We start from the raw sequence: 20,777 nt of genomic DNA on the forward strand, positions 1-20,777 counted from the left end.
AAACAAGTTGTCGTGCGTACTTAATTAATTTGTATTTTCACTGCCTCTTCGATATTTTTAACATTGTTTTTATTTTGCAAATAAAATAACAAACAGGTCAAGCCTTTCAGTTTTACATTGCAAACTACCTATAGATTAAGTTACCTACAGTAGTTTGGATGTCAAGTTGTAAATAAGATTGTTTATAGGTAATGAAAAGAGAGCAGTTAAATTAAAATAATAGCATCCCCTGTTGAAATAAAAACAAGTCAAGCTGGATCGCATAACTCGCGCAGTAGGAGCAGGCGAGATCGCGAAAACCGTGACACCGACACCCCACCCCCACCCCTAGGAAAATCCCCAAATAATACGTATCTATTAGAGCGTATATCTCCGATTCGCCTAAAAGTATTCCTCAAACATGAAGATAGTCGACGAAAAATTCGAGTGGAGAAAATATGTATGGCAGGCAGCGGTATGCGAGGGGTCGGAGGATACGAGATAGGGTGGGGAGCGGCTCCCCCCGTCGCGCGGCGCGCCAGTTTGCTCGTAGCGTCAGTGCGTATTGGACGTGTGTCGCATTTTTATTTCTAAGTGAATCGCGTGTGACTGGCTGCGCGGATTACGTGCGTTTTTAGTGCTGTTTTTGTGAATTGAGTGGAGTGTGTGCTGTGTCCTGTTTTACTTATAGTGCTTCAGACGATGACCGCGTGTGTTTGACGTGGGGATGTATCCAAGCGCGGGCGCAATGAACGCCGCAGCCGCCGCCGCTGCCGTGGCGGCCGCCAGGCATCCGGTAAGCAACACATGCATATTGTTGAATGAATGCGCTTAGGTCCTACCTCTAGATTAGTAACATCTTTGTCCGTTACATTTCATTTTTAAAAGTTCGCGAAAACTCATTCAATTTCAAAACAATGACGCATTCAAGCTCGTCCAAAGCTCGGACACTGAAAAGAAGACCACGGAAAACGTAAACTTACGGAGTTTGTACTCCTATCATCTTTTTAAGTTGGACCAGACGCAAAAGAGATTCGATGGACTTATAATTTTAGACAAATAAAGTTAACTCTTATTGTCATTTACACCTAAGTAATTGCTGTTATGTTTTAAACTCTTTCTGGCATAACAAACAAAGCAAGTTCTTTTAACATACTGCGACGCGTGGGGAAAGCATCGCTCGTTACTTTAGTCGTTAGTCGTTAGAGCGTTTATCTCTAATCTTCAACTTCTTTCAGAAACACAACGCACTAGCGAAACACATTGTAAAACAAACGACAGCACGTTTTTGTGTTACATTGTATAAGTTTACAGTTTTATGAATATAACAAAGATAGTAACACAAAAGAATGTTAAAGCGTGAAAAAAATTATTTACAGCTCAGTGGAAAACAAATGTGAGAGAATACTAAGCCCCCCGCGGAGGCGGTCCCGGCCCTGGCGCTGCGGATCATTGTCAAATACTCAATTACCCGTGAAATTGTGTGCAAAGGACTTTATCATACTCAAAATCAAAGGGACAAATTCCCCTTAGCACTTCGCAATCCGACTATATGTATACCTAACAACGTACGTTTAATACAGAATATTATTGTATTATCATGTTAATATTAAAAGGTTCTAACATAAAGCTGACCATAATAGTAATCCTTTCATTACAACACGCCAAATCGAACTCTATTTTTTAGACAGAAAAGCGCATTATCCAGCCGGTGATAAACTTGAAGACAGATAACCGCAAGCCGCAGTGCATCTGTCGCTGCGTTTTCCGACGGAGAACTAACCACAGTTTAAAAATCAATTACAGTGTTGTTTTCATTGTAGATAATATGTAAATAATGTACCTACATAAGTATTAGTATATCTCTACTACTAATCATTGAATGTTTTGTTTCATTCATGTTTACAACCTATAGAGACTTGAGTGGGTAGTAGTAGGTACCTACTACCAAAATAGACTGATTTATTGCATGCCGCGCTTTATTCATTCATAAAATTTTCCCGTCTATTAAAATATTAAATCTACTAACCTACTTTATGCTATTATTCCCGCTAAAACTGATTGTGGAATAAGTCAAAAGGTCAGTCAATAGTAGGTACTTTACTTTAATATTCGTGTACCATTTACCGCATGACAAACATTCTACAGCAGGCTTATTAACTAATTAAACCTTAAGTCCAATTAATAGTCATCGTGAGGTCAAATAGTTCCAGATAATACCTGTTTAAGAAGACCCTGCTGCCGGACCCCATTATCTGCCGCACAGACCTTGAATCCTCTGTCTCATGTTATCACTTATCTAACTAGGTATTTGTACCAAACGGAACTAAATCAACGATCGAACTAAACAGTCGATTATAGTTAGAACCAAATGGTTGGAATATGAAAGATTTTGTTGGCCAGTCTCCCAAATCAAATGACGGAGGTGGGATGTTTAATGTATGCCTATTCGTCTGTTTGCTAGAAATCCGTGTCGCATCCTACTCGGTCAATATTTGACTGATGGTTTGGTAATACCGCTATAACCAAACACTCAACTGCGTCACTGTCCAAAGCATTTAACGTTTTCTTCAAACAATGCTAGGTGCTTTATCGTGTAGAGTTTGAAATTTTATATCATTGTTTATCACCAGCATTAAATTCCGTGTAGGTGGATAACTGAGTCTTTCCATTATGAAATTTATTTCCGCATTACGTTTCATTAGTCATAAAATATTTAGCGCTTTAATGCGCCTTCTGAATTCAATAAACGTCGTTGATCGATTTTTGCAAATTGAGTTTCATAAGAAATTCAAGCACGTAATACCTATTTTAATTTAATTGACCGGGCTCGGTAATGTAATCTTTTATCAAAATGTAATTAAGGTCTAGGTTAAAATTGACTCAGCATGTTAAAAGAAACGTGGCCTCCAAGATTTATTTCCCTGGTTATCAACGGAAATGTATTTCATCAAATGGGATTATCATCGCTTGATAAGAGTTAGTGCTTGAGTCAATATCACCCGAAATGATTCCGGGTATGTGGCGAGATATCGCTATCACAGCGCAAACAAGTCATTTGGAGTACGCAAACAAAGCCTCGTCAAATCAAGATGCCACCTCATATGTTTTCCTTGCACATCTAGAGATGCCACGAATATTCGGCTACTATTCGGTATTCGGCCTATTCGGCCACTTTGTTTGGTATTCGGTATTCGGCCGAATAATAGGTACTATTCGGCCGAATACCGAATACCAAATCATGGAAAAAAATGACACATCATATTAATCAAGATTTGTCCTTATTATCAAATTACAATACTTTAATAAGTAAAATTAATCAGCGGTAAGTTGTGATGGATAAAAACAAGCTTTTCAGCATTTGACGGTAGCAAACGATTACCCTTTTCATCATAAATGATACCAGCTTCAGAAAACAACCTCTCACTATACACGCTACTCCCGGGAGAAGAAAGATAAACTTTCGCAAATTTCGAGAGGTTTGGGTATTGTTTTTCATTAGCTGACCACCACTTGTAAGGATCAGCTTTCCGATCTAGTCGATTTGATTTCAAATAAAAATCCATCTCATTTGCCACAGTATTCTTCTCCACGTTCTCCTCATCATTACTATTTCGCATAAAATATTATCTTTAGCGACTTCCTCAAAGCAGTTCCAGAAACTGTTGTGTATTTCAAATGACTTGTCATTTTCGTTCAAGTTTCTTCTCTTACGACGTTGAGAAGATTCATCGGTACTACTAGACTCATTATCATTACAACTTAGTTTCAGAGCTACTACACAGCAAATAATTGGCCAGTTTATTAGTTTCACTACAAATCTCATAATATTCCCATGTGGCAGATTTTTTAATAATTGGTGACATTTTTTAATGAACAAACAATTGAAAAAGAACTAACGAACAAACTTTTCAGCAAAATCGTAACGTTTTATTTTTGTAATTTATATTAATCTGACAATGCGTGCCGTGACGTGATTTACTCGCAATGAGGGATTTCGCGATTGAAAAATCCGCCAGATGGCAATACGTAGACGCGAGGTCCAAATGCTGCATGATTGGTTATTTTTGACATGACATTGACAGATATGTCAAAATCCACCAATCACGCAGCAGTCAGACCCTACATCCACGTCCCGCCATCTGGCGGATTTTTAAATCGCGAAAACCCTCATTGAATGAAACAGTCAAATTGCCTTACGCCGCCCGCGCGCTATGGAGACAGGTCGCAATCTGTCGTATTATTATTTACGCACTCGACTAGCATGTGCTTTGTGCCGAATATTCGGCCGCCGAATATTCGGCGCTTCGGCCGACAGCGTTGCCGAATATTCGGTATTCGGTATTCGGCCAAATCACTATTCGTGGCAACTCTAGCACATACATAACATATACCTACTAGCTTATACCTACGTCAATGTATTCGTTTGTTAGGCTGAGTTGCACCACTTAACTTTGACCGTAACTATAACGATAACCGGTGTTTTTTGTATGGAGTTTGACAGATTTTTGACGTTTGTTAAAGTAATATGCAACTCAGCCTCAGTCTTTAATAGGAGTAATAGACACGTATTATTTTTGTATAAAATATTTTAAAAGTAAAAAGAATCTCTGGATTCTTTGGAAACATAAATATGACACTAGAAGATTTTGTGCTAGAAGCTTAAGATAGAACATACTTTAAGGTCTGAACGTGATGGTATTTAATGTACTTTATGTAGTACATATTTAATATCTCATAATAACTTAATAATAAGAGACCATGTCCCAAATATAAATTTAAATATGTAGTAATCTTATCTTGATACAGTATCATCAGCGATAAAAAGCGTCATATTGTATAAATAAATATGTACATTACAAAATTCTAAAACATACAAAACTACATTTTATACATACTTCAGTCTATTATCAGTTTAAATTCACATTTAATAGCTTTATTACCGGCATTAATTAATTACGCGTTAGAGAGACTTATTGTTTGATGACTCGATATTTGGACACCTATCTATTTATATTACCTTGATAGGCGTCAATTACTAATTCGTAGAAGCTCTTAGTGAAGGATGTCAAGCTATTGGGCGGTTCATGGTGTTGTGTTTCTGAGAAAACAAAATCGGCTCTCAGATACCTACTACGCTACCATATTAGTTTACTAACATTTTTTGTTTCTGAAACACAAAGCGTTCCATAAACGGAACCAGCCTGAACTTTTATGGATCGTAAAACGATCGTATTAGAGTAGAAATTACTTCGAGTCAGTTGAGCGTTACGGCGTTATGGCCCAAAGCCAATCTTGATGTTCAAATATTTGTCTATGCTTGTTTGGTTTGTAAGTGCGAATGGTGTTTAGGTGTTTACCGAGCCGCTGAACTTGTGTGTACTCTCTGTAGAACTGGCAAGTCTCTAATATTACTAATAAACAGTTGACATCGATTCACTTTTCGCAGTTTCTAAGAATTATCCTTCGAATAATACTTTCATTGTGTAGAAAGTTACTACCTAAAATCTGCTATTTGAATGATGTCTTTATTACTTTAAACTTAGCTCAATTACTATTTTGGTTGATAGGCCATTTATTACTGTCGAATTAATGAGAGAGAGAAAAGAAAAAAAAGCACAATCCATTGAGTTCTCCAAATTCAAATTCCGATAACAAAATCTCCAGCCAGGTAGACGTGGGCAGACGGACTTATTCAATAATTTGAAATAAGAACACGTATATTTCTTTTTATATCCGTTTAAACGCATTCTGTTTAGTTTTGTTTTTGTGAGTGGTCGCCGGTGCACGTTGGATGCGGGCCTTTCATCCGGGCCCTCTACACAATACTACCACTCAAAAACTGTTCATTGTATTTTAATTTGACCTTTTCGGTGATAATTTATGGGAATCTTTTTTCTGTCGAAGGGAACGTTTACTCAGTCTATTATTGCCACGGATTATTTTCGTTTCTTTTGTGATTGATTCGAAGTTGGGACTATTGAATTTGAAGTTAAATGACGTAGATTAATTCTGTGAATAATGTTTTCGCCTAAAGTTATAATTACTGTAATTTATTTAAGATCGAATCAACGTATAATTAGGCTGAATAAATAATTACTTTTATCGCAATGACATTCTGCGTTTAATTTGGCTCGTAATTTTATTTATGTAGTTTTAATCGCGGTCATAAAACACTTTACCTATAACGTGTCTGTGGAGAGCGAAATAACACGCGGACCGCATTAGCGGGCAGATAAAGCCGAGATAACAGTGAATAAAACAAATAATTAACCGGAGCTGTAACATATTGACTGAGATAAAATAAAATGCCTCGATGAATGGATCATGCCCGAGGTTGTAAGGGCGAGCGTACACAGAATAAAATGGAGCGCAAACAATTCAACATTGCCAGTCTGTAATGCAAAATAAATGAAGAATGTTTAAATGAAGAATGTAACATGGTCCAATCGGACCGCAACAAAGTCATTTGTGCAAAAGCAGTCATAAAATCTTATCACAATACTGAGTTATTTTGCCTTACTGCCATCAATTAGCAGTAATGAAAGCGGACGTTAACATGCTCTTAGCTGCGTAAACTTTAACTCCAGAATTTACAATGTATGTTAAAACGCATACGTGTAAAACTGAGCAAATGTGCACTCAAAACGCTCACTAAGGCGGGTGCACACTGCACTCTGCGGCGTGACATCACTTTAATGCCACACGCGAGCCGGTCGCGATCGCCTCGCCCACCTCAGACTGCTACAGTCGATATCATTTTGCTTTTGCTTTTCAAATACATTAGTCTGTAACTTTCAATTTGCTTTTTTATGACTCAACGATCAGCAAACTCGAACACGAATAAATAAATTGCCCGAGTCAATTCACACTCGAAACGGCTTTTTTGTTGCCCTCAAAGATCCGGAATCGTTTTATATGTGCACTTAGAATAATTAATCAAATACATTTTAATATATATTTTTTTTAGATAACGCTTTAATGAAAATTTGTCACTAAATATTTTGTAATTATTTTCAAGGTTTTTATAATCTATAAATTGTAACTTAAGACGGGACTATCCTGCGGTTAGCAGTACCTATTACGTTATTAAGTGCAATCAACCATTACAGTGAGAGACATCGGTGTCGAGGCGCGCGACCGCAAGGCTATCTCTCCGGTGGTTACATTCACTAAATTCCCGGCCACATTTTTCCCGAGCTCGATTGTCCGCAGCTCCATTTACAACGTCTACACGCCGCGCCAGTTCCTTTTACGCTTTTATTTACGCTCCTTTTATTATTTTTAAAGTCCGTTTGTTCCTCGCGCCGGCTCCGAGCGGCGGTTATTTATTTTTTGCCGTCGGCCTCCCGGCGACCGTGTGTTGTTGTGTCCCTTGCTTTATTTTTATTTTCGTGCTTCTTATTATGAAGTTAGTTTTTTTTACTTTATTATTACATGCTCGCGTGTTCACGTTAATTTATTTTTGTGTTAAGAGGCGAGCTGTCTGCGTTGTTTTTTTTCCATTAATCGAGGCTCACACCGAATTATGGTCATTAAAGGATAATTTGTATTATGGTAATTCGGGATGCGTGTAATTTTTGTATCGTGATAGGAATGTTTTTATACCAAGACTGAGATTGATGGGTTGTGTGGTAGGTGCTTTAATATTATCAAATGTCACGATGTGTTAATTTGCTCTAGAATGTCCTATATCTAGTACACTCGGTTCAAATTTATGTTCAGTTTAGTATGTATTTAATAAAGTACACGCCACCTACGAAGTAATAATAAGTTATTATTAGTTGGTTAAGGTAGCAAGTTACAACAGTTGAACTTTGTTCACAGGGACCGCCGCAGCCGGGTCAACCAATAAAGTTCACCGTCGGCGAATCGTGTGATCGGATTAAAGAGGAATTTAACTTTCTTCAAGCACAATATCATAAGTAAGTATCACTTGCTACCATCTTACACTATTCGATAGTTATAAAAACACTCTTCTGTAAACTTTTTACTGCAAAGATTAAAACTGGTATGTTTGCATCAGAACTACATATTGTGTTAAATATGTGCTACAAAAAATGAGGAAATCTGTGATGCGAAATAAAGGAGATAAAAGGAGATCATCCAGGATCCGACCTGTCCCATAGAATCAGTGGAATAATCCCTTACCTGGCCCTTGAGAGCGCAGCCCTTTTTTGTGCTCAGCGTTGTGACCTCCTTTGTTATCCATGGAAAAAGTAACAACACTTTATGTTTGCATACCTGTCTGAGGAAGGAATAACAATGGAAATGCACTAAAAAATCCGAGACCTAAAAAACCTGTTCTTTAAAAAGGTCATGCAACAAAAATATGCCCCAACACAAATTAAAATTACCCTAAAGTATTTCGGGCTAATACGAAACATAATACCCCATCTAAAATGGAGTTTAACGTTAATAGCGTAGCACAAAAAGGAGTAATAAAGTAATCAAGCTGAAGTGAAACCGAATAGTCCCGAGCGATAAAATCTAACCGTAACAAGTCTGACCTAGCTCGACGATAAGTGTTATAATAGCTTGTTTGTTATAAACTGCTTATCTTTATTAATATTACAAGTGCTCCTTAAATAGAACGTTAAGTGCGTGGGATACTTACTTATTGAGTTGGTACACATTCTTACTAATTATCTCTGAAGTAATTATACGTTATTACGAGTAGCAGCCGATGTGGAACATCAGTTCGGTTCACAAATTATGTTTAAATATTTAATAGTTCCTTCAACACTTATTTACAAAAAAATATTTACCGTGTAAGTAAAGATAATGATAGGTATTGTGTTTTGTACTGATTTGATGTTATTTTTGTTTCAGTTTAAAATTAGAATGTGAAAAACTGGCTAGTGAAAAAATCGAAATACAAAGGCATTATGTTATGGTGAGTATTTGTTTTCTTTTTGATTATCAACGGCACATGCTAACAATTACGATATCATTAGAGCGAACTATTTGGAGGGAGAGTCTAATTTACCGGTTGAATGGAGATGTTTATCGGACGCTCCGATTGTTGGCGTGTGAAATCTAGGAAAGACTCATTATTTGATGATAGAAATGTGTTTCGAAAATAGAATATAATTTAATTAAAATTGTGCTTCCAATTGACTTAAACATGTATGGGCGCTATAATTTAAACGACTGTTAAATTGCCGTGCCTCTAAGTAGATCATACCGGATTCTGTTCAAAAACACATTGTAGCCAGCTTAGCGTTCCTTACAATAACAAGCGTGCATTTGTCAGCGTAATGTATAGTGTATTTTGGCATGCTTTAATCCCCGAATGTTCGCCCCATTCAGATATGAATCACGATTAAGTGTTGCCAAATCGTTCGCAATTTATTTTAATACGCTCGGGAGGAAATTTTCTCTGAGAATTTTTATGTGTCGGAAACACTTCTGGCGCTAGTCCAAACTCAGTCGCTGCGGATGTTTGGTCACTCGCCTCCTATAATTTGAGGAAGCCAATCTGTGCCAAAAGCTTTCCGTGTCACACTCCGTGCGAACATTTTCACACATGGGTCATTCCATCGTTTCGGGTGTTACGTTCGTACACACATATTCAACAATTTCTTGTATTTTGAAATAGTATTTTAATAATATTAGTGCCTTAATCTGTCCGTTTTTAGTTGTTTTATCTAAATAATAAAGTTTGTACAGCTTAGAATGTAGGATAACGAAAATATGAGTCGAAAAGTGTGCGTTTCGGGCGTTACGAGATTTTGCCTCTATGTTCTGACTGTTGCTGCATTTACTCGAAATTTAGCGAATTTTCTTAAGGAATCATACCTAAAACTTACAGGACTTCTAAAGTATGAAATTTGCAAACCATGTAACATACAATCACTGTTACATAAAACGTTTTACTATTTTTTTATAATTTTTCTCTTTGTTTCGGGTGTTACAATGGTTCTGTTTCGGGTGTTACGAGTACGAAAATTCAATGTGTTTTATCGATAAAATCGGTGTTTTATTAGTCTCTAGGTACTACAAAATAAGGAGTACAACAAATAAACACAAATAGAGCGAATTTTGGTTTGAAATTACGAAGCAGCTTTTCTTAAAAAATATACAAAGTTCAAGTTTAATTTTTCCTCAGAATATAGCTTTTTCTCTGTCCCTGGCCACACGCATCCAGTTCACTCCAGCCTGCTGCCGGATATCGTCTGTCCATCGTTTAGGCGGTCTTCCCCTGCCGCGGGTGTTGTTGCGGGGTCTCCACTCCAGGGTCTTTCTGGCCCAGCGATCCTGGTTCATCCGTGCAATGTGTCCCGCCCATCTCCATTTACGGCTCTCTATCTCTTCCACCACGTCGCTGATCCTCGTCTTTTCTCGACTGGATGCGTGTGGCCAGGGACAGAAAACGGTGGAGGGTTGAAGAGGAGGCCTATGTTCGAAGGCGAACCCAAAGGCTGACATAGATAGATAGATAGATAGCTTTTTCTATTGTTTTTGGCTTGAAATAGCATTACTTTAATTTCTAATTACGATATTTAATGGAAATGTCAAACATCGAGACTTTTTAGCAATACCTTAATTTTAGTGTTAAGGCGACATTTCAAAAATGTCTTAAATAGAGAAATATGACTCCTTTTCCGACGCCAGCGCTAGTGGGAGGTCGAAGGACCCTCACAGTAATACTTTTTGACTTCTCCAAGCAATATACACACATTATCGACATAAAATAAAAATGTAATACCCGAAACGTTTCGGGTGTTACAGTTTTTAATCAAGAAAGAAACATACTAAATTAGTATCATGCTCAGATATTAGTTAGTATTTGAAATCATTACTACCATGACCTTACTTTTACCAAATATTGTTATCCTAATCCATGTGTAAGGTACAATAATAAAACAAATACCTGTTTTTTTGTTTCGGGTGTTACATCGCCGAAGTAACAAGAAAACACACTTAAAACTTGATGATTATCAATTTTTTTGGGACTATGGCGCTATCTACCGATACTATGATAAATACCCTCAAATCATATAGTGGCAAAACGTTTCACAGATTGATAGTTTTTTTTAATCGGATTACCAAGAATTAGAGAGAAAATGATCATTCAGACAGTTGACTTAAGTATAGACTTTGAAGACTAATAACTTAAAAATTACTTGTTTCTTGCAGATTTTTTTTGTTGCACTTTATAATTTGGAATGTTTACTTTCAAAATTCATCAGATTTAATGCGAAAAGAACATATTTAGTTTTTCACCCTCGGTAACATTTGTCATGGAATGACCCACATAATATCGTAATCGATTCGACTAATGCGTGTCTTTTATGTTTCAGTACTATGAAATGTCGTATGGCCTCAATGTGGAAATGCACAAACAGGTATGTAATGAGTATAATCATTTAATAATTAACCTCTAATTTGTTTTATTACATTTTAATTGTGTGAAGTTCATTACCATTATGATTGTCACGATAATTTAATAATGATGACAAGCATTTAAATGAGTTTAAACGTCCACATTCCAACGCAACGCGAGTCTTTAAAAATATCGTGACGAAGTGGAAAAATAGCTGTATTTTATTTGCGGTCGGGCGAATGGGCGCACGGGGAAATGTTGTAAACGTAAAAAACGTGTTATTGCGTCGCGCCTGTTTGTTGGATTTCGTTGTTTGACAACCGGGCCCGGGCCCCGGGCGCTCCCGTCAGTCGCCTGTGCACGGTCAAACCGCTTTGTTGACATCGGTTTTTAATTTTAGAAAAATGTTACGCTAAAATTGTTTTACGTTAAACGAATAACTCGAGTTTTTCCCGGCGTTCCGTGAACGAAGGGAAAATAATTTGTCTAACAATCTGCGCCGGAGTAATGTTGTGATGGCGTTCATTTCAATACATTATGATGGATATATTGCTGGGGAAACAGCTTCGAACAGGCTCCCCTAAATAATGCGTGTGACTAGAGCGGAGACTATATCTCTGTGAGTTACAGAGGCGCTTAGTAGAAATCACAAGAGGGGTGTTTTTAGGGCTGTCGATACTATTTTCTTTATATATTTTTTTTTAAATACGCAGTCTCATTAAGATACTTACACCTTAAGTCGGTTTAAAAGGTATAGGTAGGTATTAATACAAAATAGTGAGTAGGATTCTTATAATAAAATAAATTAGCAATAAAGGAGTCCTTTAAAAGGGTATAAAATATCTTAAGAATATGTATAGTCAACGGAACGTCAAATAGAAGAATTTCTAAAATTATGTGGTCTAGTTAATATGACTTGTCTGTATGTTATTTAATTGGCAAGCCTTATTACATAAATTAATAAGTAAACATTGATAATGTTTACTTACGTTCATCATGAATAAAATTACGAAAACTTAATAAGCTTTTTTAGTACGCAGTTTGTTGATAACCCTAACCGCAGTTGAACAATAGATATCACAACGAATAGATATTATGCACCAGGGGTTCCCTGCGCCCGAGGGTCGGCCGGGTTCCGCAGTAATCTGTTGATTTTACGCTCCGACCCGCTTGCCACGGTCGAACCCCACTTTTAATAATAGCTCGGCTTTAACACGTCCTCAAAACGGAACCAAAATCAATTTTAAACGCTGCTATAATAGGAAACAGTCATTCGTTTTACACGTCAATAATTTCTCACGTGTTTTTTTAAACATTTTAGTTTTATTAAACTGTCGTAGAGACCTTGAAGTTAATAATGAATAGATTTGATATCCGTTAGATGATTGTAAGTCGAAGCACGTCTTTATTCGAAGTTGAGAAAGAAAGCGAATTCGATTTAATCGGCGGATAAACTCGATGCGGATGATACTTTGTGAGTTCTCTTATGATATCGCAAAGCCGACGGCGCGGAGCAATATTTGTTTAGGGTCTGGCAAACTAGCAACGGGGGTGATTAGGTAGGGTCGCATTGTTTGCGGCTGCGGCGCACAGTAGTTTGATTTTAAAAATAGGTGGACATACGATCGAAAGTCATAATTTCACCGAAACAAAAATTGTTTTGGATAGCATTTTGAATGCTTATCAACATTTGTTATTATGCATTTTTCGTTAAAACGAGCCTTTCATGCTTAAAAAAAATATGACAAAAAAATTTGTATGGAGAAAAATCTTTTTTATTTTTTTTCTGGTTACTGTTGCAAACTGTAGCGGTCAAACCTTATGTAGTCGTAAGTACCTATGGTGCCTAATATTACTATATAAAAAAAATTTGCGGGTAGGCGCGGCCAAGCGAGTAATGGACATGCAAAATTTTAAATATTTTTATTTATGGATTATTGATTTTAATGCACTTAAAGTAATTATTAATGGAAAAATATACTTAGTCTAACTTACTACAGCCCCTTATTACCTCATTTCACACTAAAACCTTTCAAACTAGAACCTACGTTTTTGGTATTATGTAGCCGAAGTCGATAATTGACATTATAATATTCACTACTGGTCTACTGGTTATGGTGTAAGGTGGATGAGGTAGACATGTACCCTTTTACCTAGGTATATACCTACTTCTTGGCACGTATAATACCGACAGACATGACTAAAAAAAGTCTTCAAGCAAAAACCCTTGACTTCAGTGGTTATGAAAGATTTATTTACTTTCTAGAGTAGTCCTGAATAGATCCTTAAATCATTTTGACTGTCATAATCGATTACAGTAGGTAGCGGGATAGTTTCAATTTTGATATAACTGTAATTTCCAGTCTTCTGATAAGTAATCGTCTATTTTGTTGAATAGTCGATTACTTATCTTATACTTTCGCAAAAAATATTCTTTTTTTTGGCTCCTTTAAAGAGTTGTAAGTTCCTTTTCCTTCGTCTATTAAAAAAGATAACGTACATAACACCTTAATCAAGTAGCCTCAAACATAAGGTTTGAAATATAACACCTTTATCCAAGCATCGAACAGAGAAAAATCTGAAATCCGACATTTATCACCTTTTTCCATTCATGTCTTCAATTATTATCTTCGTTCGAAAAACAATCAAAAAATATATTTTAGCCTATTCACTTATCTTGAACAGAGTGTTCAAAATAATCTAAGTCACTCACATACTTTTTCCGAAAGAATCCAATAGGCAGTTAGGCAGTACACCAAAATGTTATCACATTATCTGCACCATGTATCAGCAGTTTGTGTACGTTAGCTAGCATATAAAACTATAGGTAGAGGTGAACATAATGGATCTGCAATAATGTGTGGCTATACGGCTCGGAAACGTGGCCTCTCAATATAGGCCTTATAAATAAGCTCAAAGGACATCATCCACGTTTCATATATTTTTGGTCCAAAATCAAAAGTGCCGGCCAACAAAAAAAAAGTGCTGTATTTTGACAGAATACGTCTGCCTTAGCATTTGTTACTATGGCACCAAAGCCGTAGCTCCACTGTGCGTCGAGTATTTGAGATCTAAAAGTCATCGATTATTCATACATTTTTTGTTCAAAATCAAAAGTGTCGGCCAATAAAAAAAAAAGTGCTGTGTTCTGACAGAATACGTCCGCCTTAGCATTTGTTACTATGGCACCAAAGCTGTAGCACCACTATGCGTCGAGTATTTGAGATCTAAAATTCATCGACGATTCATACATTTTTTGTTCAAAATCAAAAATGTCGGCCAATAATAAAAAAAGTGCTGTATTCTGACAGAATACGTCCGCCTTAGTATTTGTTACTATGACACCAAAGCTGTAGCACCACTGTGCATCGTAGTATTTGAGATCAAAGTCAGTCGTTTCATATATTTTTAGAGCTCAAATACTACGATGCACAGTGGTGCTACAGCTTTGGTGCCATAGTAATAAATGCTAAGGCGGACGTATTCTATCAGAATACAGCACTTTTATTTTTTGGCCGGCACTTTTGATTTTGGACCAAAATGGATGATGTCCTTTGCACAGCGTGCTATGGAGAGGGCTATGTTCGGTGTTTCTTTACAAGATCGAATCAGAAATGAGGAGGAGATCCGTAAACAAACTAAAGTCACTGACATAGTCCAACGGATTAGCAAGCTAAAGTGGCAATGGGCAGGGCACATAGTACGCAGAACTAACGAGTTCGATGGGTCAGCAAGGTTCTGGAGTGGAGGCCACGTACCGGAAAGCGCAGCGTAGGACGTCTACCCACATGGTGACTGACGACCTCATAAAGCAGGAAGGCGCTGGATGCAGGTCGCCAACAACCGGCCATTGTGGAAATGATGATGGATGATGAATAATGTGTGGAAGAGGGTTACGGGTATTCCCATTTATGCTAGAATTATTCGACTAACTTGAATAGAGAGTGATAAAAATGTATTGTTTACTATAACCGTTCAACCCTTACTGAACCCAGTACCTACTGTAATCGATTATGACAATCAAAATGATTTAAGGATCTATTCAGGGCTACTTTAGAAAGTAAAAAAATCTTTCATAACCATTGAAGTCAAGGGTTCTTGCTTGAAGACTTTTTTTAATTATGTCTGTCGGTATTATAAGTTCCAAGAAGTAGGTAGGTACCTAGGTAAAAGGGTAGATATCTACCTAATCTACCTTACACCATAACCAGTAGACCAGTAGTGAATATTATAATGTCAATAATCGACTTAGGCTACCTAGTACCGACAAACTTAGGTTCTAGTTTGAAAGGTTTTAGCATGAAATGAGGTAATAGGGGGCTGTAGTAAGTTAGACTAAGTATATATTTCTATTAATAATTACTTCCAAGTGCATTAAAATCAATAATCCATAAATAAAAATATTTCAAATTTTGCATGTCCATTACTCGCTTGGCCGCGCGTGCCCGCAAAAAGTATTTATGTAGTAATATTAGGCACCATAGGTACTTACGACTACATAAGGTTTGACCGCTACAGTTTGCAACAGTAGCCAGAAAAAAAATAAAAAAGATTTTTCTCCATACAAATTTTTTGGTCATAATTTTTTTAAGCATCAAAGGCTCGTTTTTACGAAAAATGCATAATAACAAATGTTGATCAGCATTCAAAATGCAATCCAAAACAATTTTTGTTTCAGTGAAATTATGACTTTCGATCGTATGTCCACCTATTTTTAAAATCAAACTACTGTGCGGCGGGCAGATGGCCGCCTCCGCGCGACTCAATGCTTGAATGCGCTATTTAGCGTACACTGCCGCGCTTCATTGTAATGGATTATTACATTAGCACTTAACACGCTCAGTCGAGCGAGAACCAGAATACTGCCCCCTTTGTTAAGCTTTTATATCGCAGCACGCTCACGTGTATAATACTATAAAAAGTAATGTTTTTACATTTTTTGTTCCAGCAGTAATTGTTTTGTATCTTCCAATCGTATCTCTAGTTAACTACTCAAATGAAATAAGATTGGATATGTTTTTTTGGCCGTGGAAAAATCGGATTTGTTTTCTTTTATCGCGTTGTCGTTGAACTTGTTACTTCAAGGTCGCGGTGGATCTGTCTCAGAGTGTTCGTTCAGCAAGTAGATCGATGCGGTCGTCGATAAGGTCTGATTCGTCGCAGCACGATCGTTGGCGTCGTGACCGCGTCGCGTTCGTTGCCGTGACCGCGTCTAACGCGCGTTTTCCGCTCTTTCTGACGACGACTAATTGCTTAGATTTTCTTTTGTTAGTCGCGGGGCCAGACCGTAGTGAGACCGTGCCGAATCGCACCTACTTATGCCGTGAATTGATTGTTTCGTCTTTGTGTGACTGTATCGACACGGAGACTTATTGTTCTGAGCTTCGTGGTATTATTTACGCCCGAGCTGACTTTCACGCTGCCGATTATTGCAACGGTTCCCGTATTTAGAGCTGGCCTTTGACGTCGAGTGTTATCAGCGCTGCGATCGTAATTAAATGTTCGATGATAAACGTAGATAAAACGCGTCGAATGGGGAGTCAACAGCGGTTGAAGAGCAATAAATTTATAACAGTGGAGTGCTTTCATGGAGTGTCACAAATGTTGGGAGACAATAGGGTTGTGTAGACGCGAGTGCTGTGGGCGGTTGTCGATATAATACTTTGTCGAGGTTTACGAGGACTCCCTCGCGGTCGGCTGCCCGCCACCCTCTCGCCGACACTCGCTCGTTATGAAATATCAATGACGCGGACGCGCTGAAAATACACGCCGTGTATTTCTTTGTAACATAGCTTACGATGTAGGCTGTTTTCGTTTTGCCGTAAAACGTATTTCATTTTATCAAGGCTATGAGCTTCTAAACATGACTTGACATCAGTCAACCGCTAACTGTTTATGTTAATGTTTACGTTATCGCGCTGTCGTGTTGTTTATTTTACACGAATTTCGAAGTGGTTAAACTTATGCAAACATTCGATACGTGTCTGTTAATTAAATTCTCCTTCACATACAAAAAAGTGTTTCCTTCGGTAACGTAATGGTATCACGTACACAGCAATTAGAATAATAGTGGGGTGGAAAAAAGCTGGCACTTCGGTAGGTAGAGCGAGGCCGTATAATTTAATCATTTAGGGGTTATTGCGATTCCGTGCACGGCACGCGGCCCTCCGCGCCCCGATGCGCACTCAAATTATTCATACGCACGCATCGAGTCACCATCGCGACTTGTTTTTGAGGACATTCCCCGATTTGATATAATGTACCCGTTTTGGGTTGTTCATGAAAAACCAATTTGGATGTTCCTTCATTGTTTCGGCCGTACCCTAATAGGGTTTACTTGATATCTTTTTATTGCTCTGTTCTTATTAGCAACGGCAATTATTTATATTACATTGACGAGGTAGCACTAAAAACTAGTTAACCACTAATATTATTATGTATTACTCGAAGTATTTGCTTAACTAGTTAATGCTATTTTATTTTACGTGGTTTTGTTAACCTTGTTTGTAAATTCAGTTTGCCTATTGTGTTAGCTGAACACGAATTTAATTTATGGATTATCTCGTGAAAACGCTAATTGTGGTTACTGGGTAGGGCGAGTCAGGCGCACGTTAGGGTGAGTCCACATGGCCGGCGTTTGTTGATAAAAACACTGCACGTGCACGATCCGCTTACCCACTGTTTAATGAAACAGGGGGCCTTGTGCAACTGCCCTAATCCTGTTTGTTTCCCCAATAGGACTGCACCGTTCTATTAGGCTTACGTGCTTAAAATACTTGCCTACTCGAATTGTCGGTTTCACGACATCGTCACACAGATAGAGATAACTTAAACATTTTTACTATGGTATTGAATTATTTTTAGTATTTATTAGACTGATTAAATTAAGTATAATTCCAACAGATTATTATAATCTTCATTTGTAATACCTAACAAAGCCAGTTCCGTTATAAAATTTACAATACTATAAATTATACATATTATTTCGTATTCATATCTTTACTGACGCAATATTTCTTTGCACAATATAAATTGTGCACAACAAATGCCTCGACCCACACAAACAAATGAGTAATTGGCACTGTTGTTTTAAGTGTTTCGTTCGCAAAGTTCATTGGTGGCGGAATAATGTTGCATTGTTCGGGCGAGTGCAGTGCCTTATTAGTCCAATCAACGAGGCGTTTGTAACCCGAATAATTCGTCTGTCAATGAAACTTGGCACATGGTGAAAGTAGGTAATATAGATCATAGATATGCAAAAATCCAACAAAATTTTTTTTGGGAAGTTATGTTTTTTGACCTAAACATGAAAATCGTTAATAACTCTCTGTGTAAAAATTCTCAGCCTGAAATTCTTTCTGTATACGTACCTATGTACTACTTAGAATATGTATGTAAAAGAATCCAACACTTTTTCGATTTCAGAGATACCTGAAATTTAACTTTTAACATTTTGCACTATAACTTCTACTGAAAAATTGCTCTGCTGATTTTTATTTTTTAATACGCTTTTATATGTTCAAATACATAGCTTTTCACAGTAATCCAATAGATTTTCCTTTACTATGTTATAGTTCTTATTTTTACGTAATTACGTCGTGTGAATAATTGCTCCGTCCATTTTTATACATCTGTTGACCATTTGATAATATATTAAAACAGATTTATCAATAATCCAACAAATTTTCGAACGTTAACTATACTTTTAAGGATATACTGCACGCGGGCAATGTAGTTCGCGGGCTAAAGTCAGCGATACGCTCTTATTACTACTGCCGTAAGGTTGACATTTCAAGTAACAGAAGGTAGACGCGAATCCATAGCGAGTTTTTCACCATACGCCTTAATTTTAAGTATTTGGTTTAATTATGTAATTTATGTACTAGCATAGCGACTGTAGTACCTAGATAATCGACATACCTACTTATTAAACAAGCTTATTATTTTCACGTAATTATATACGTAAATTCTATTTACACTTATTTACCTGTCTTAAAAATAACACTGGGTTATTAAATTTTATCAAAATTACAAACTAAACATGCATTGTCAAAAGTTACATAAAAACATAAAGTTATTATTGCTTCCTTGCAAAAAACGGTTCTTTTTATTACACAAAGTTGCTGCTAGTGACATCTCGCTCGCTCAGTCATTTGTTGCTCTATTCTAAAGCCTGGTCCGTGAGCACGTAGAATTTTGTCCAATGACCCCTAGCTACCCATCCTTATCGCTCGCGCGTAATTATATTGCTATCGCGACTGTGCGACGGGCGCACGCAGTGAGTGTGCGAGCGCGACAGCAACAGAATTACGGGCGAGCGATAAGGATGGGTAGCTTGGGGTCATTGGACAAAATTCTACGTGCTCACGGACCAGGCTTTAGCTAGGTAGGTGTAATAAAAAACCTAAACTTTATGCATGCATAAATACAATGAAATAAAAACTTATCTTAACAAAACACACATAGGTATTCAAAAACCATTTTATGGCCGATATTCAATGAATTTAGTTTCGTATCGCTGAGTATTGCAATTTGAGGGTTCGATTGCCTGAAAAAATCGAACTGCCTAAGGTGGACATCGAACCCACGACCTTTTGCGCGGTAATTAGATTAGAAAAATATTTTTTTTCCCAAAATAGCTCCTTATATCAAACGATATCCTTAAATAAATCCACGTAAGTACTTACCTAATTTAGTCTAGAATTAATTTTCTTAAAGTTATTTTTTCCAGAAATAAATGTTACTTAATACAAAATGGTTCTAATCACTTTTATTTAAAAAGAGGCTAAATGATTCAAGCGCCATAAACTGAAAATATTAGGTCCAGGAAAGAGGATTGAAGCGACACACAGGCGGTTATTTACTGTTAGGCTAATTGTATTAACAACCATCGCTATATTAAAATGATTCAAGCTAGTCAGTTCGTTTCTCGAGATTATTGACATGTATGTATTGGACCAAAGATTCAACTAGGTAGGTCCAATTTGGAGAAAGAGGTCAATCATCGAATCCACGTTGGCTCGGCTGGGCAGCGTTCGGGAAGTTACATAACATCTTTTCGTCCAAAATACCTCAATGCCTAAAGACGAAAGTCTTAGACTTGACTTACTTCAGTGTATGTTAACAGTGATGACATATGGCTCCAAAACGTGGCCATTTATTATAGACCTCACAAAGAAGATATAAGTTTTACAGAATGGTGGCTAAAACAAAAATATTTTATAGTATTTTAAAATATTATGACGGAATAATATCAGGACAATCAAATAGGACACAAAATAGCTTTTTAAAGTATTTTATATTATTTGGTCCTAAAAGGTGATACAGTGCGCATTCCCAGGCATGCATAAGTTTTAGGTGCCAAGCAACTGCGAAATTTTAGTTTATTTTTACTTCCTGCTCTACAAGTTAAACAAGTTAACGCAAACGTGGTCGCCCCAAGCAAACTTGGCGGCGCACTGTGGCAGAC

At 37.2% G+C, this 20,777-nt stretch overlaps 1 protein-coding gene across 2 annotated transcripts in view; it reads left to right on the top strand.

Annotated features, from left to right (window-relative positions):
• The first annotated feature begins 525 nt into the window (after positions 1-525).
• The window catches only part of LOC135079296 (protein groucho), a 75,327-nt gene continuing 55,075 nt past the window's right edge, over positions 526-20,777 (top strand). The window contains exons 1-4 of one of the 2 annotated variants that reach the window (XM_063973919.1): positions 526-775; positions 7,807-7,904; positions 8,812-8,875; positions 11,286-11,330. In XM_063973919.1, coding sequence (XP_063829989.1) covers positions 707-775; positions 7,807-7,904; positions 8,812-8,875; positions 11,286-11,330 — 276 coding nt within the window. In that variant the 5' untranslated portion in view covers positions 526-706. Of the gene's footprint in view, positions 776-7,806; positions 7,905-8,555; positions 8,604-8,811; positions 8,876-11,285; positions 11,331-20,777 lie in introns of those variants that run through there. The other variant, XM_063973920.1, reaches the window with a different exon arrangement.

This window comes from Ostrinia nubilalis, chromosome 16 (genome assembly GCF_963855985.1).
Source record: "Ostrinia nubilalis chromosome 16, ilOstNubi1.1, whole genome shotgun sequence".
NCBI lineage: Eukaryota > Metazoa > Arthropoda > Insecta > Lepidoptera > Crambidae > Ostrinia > Ostrinia nubilalis.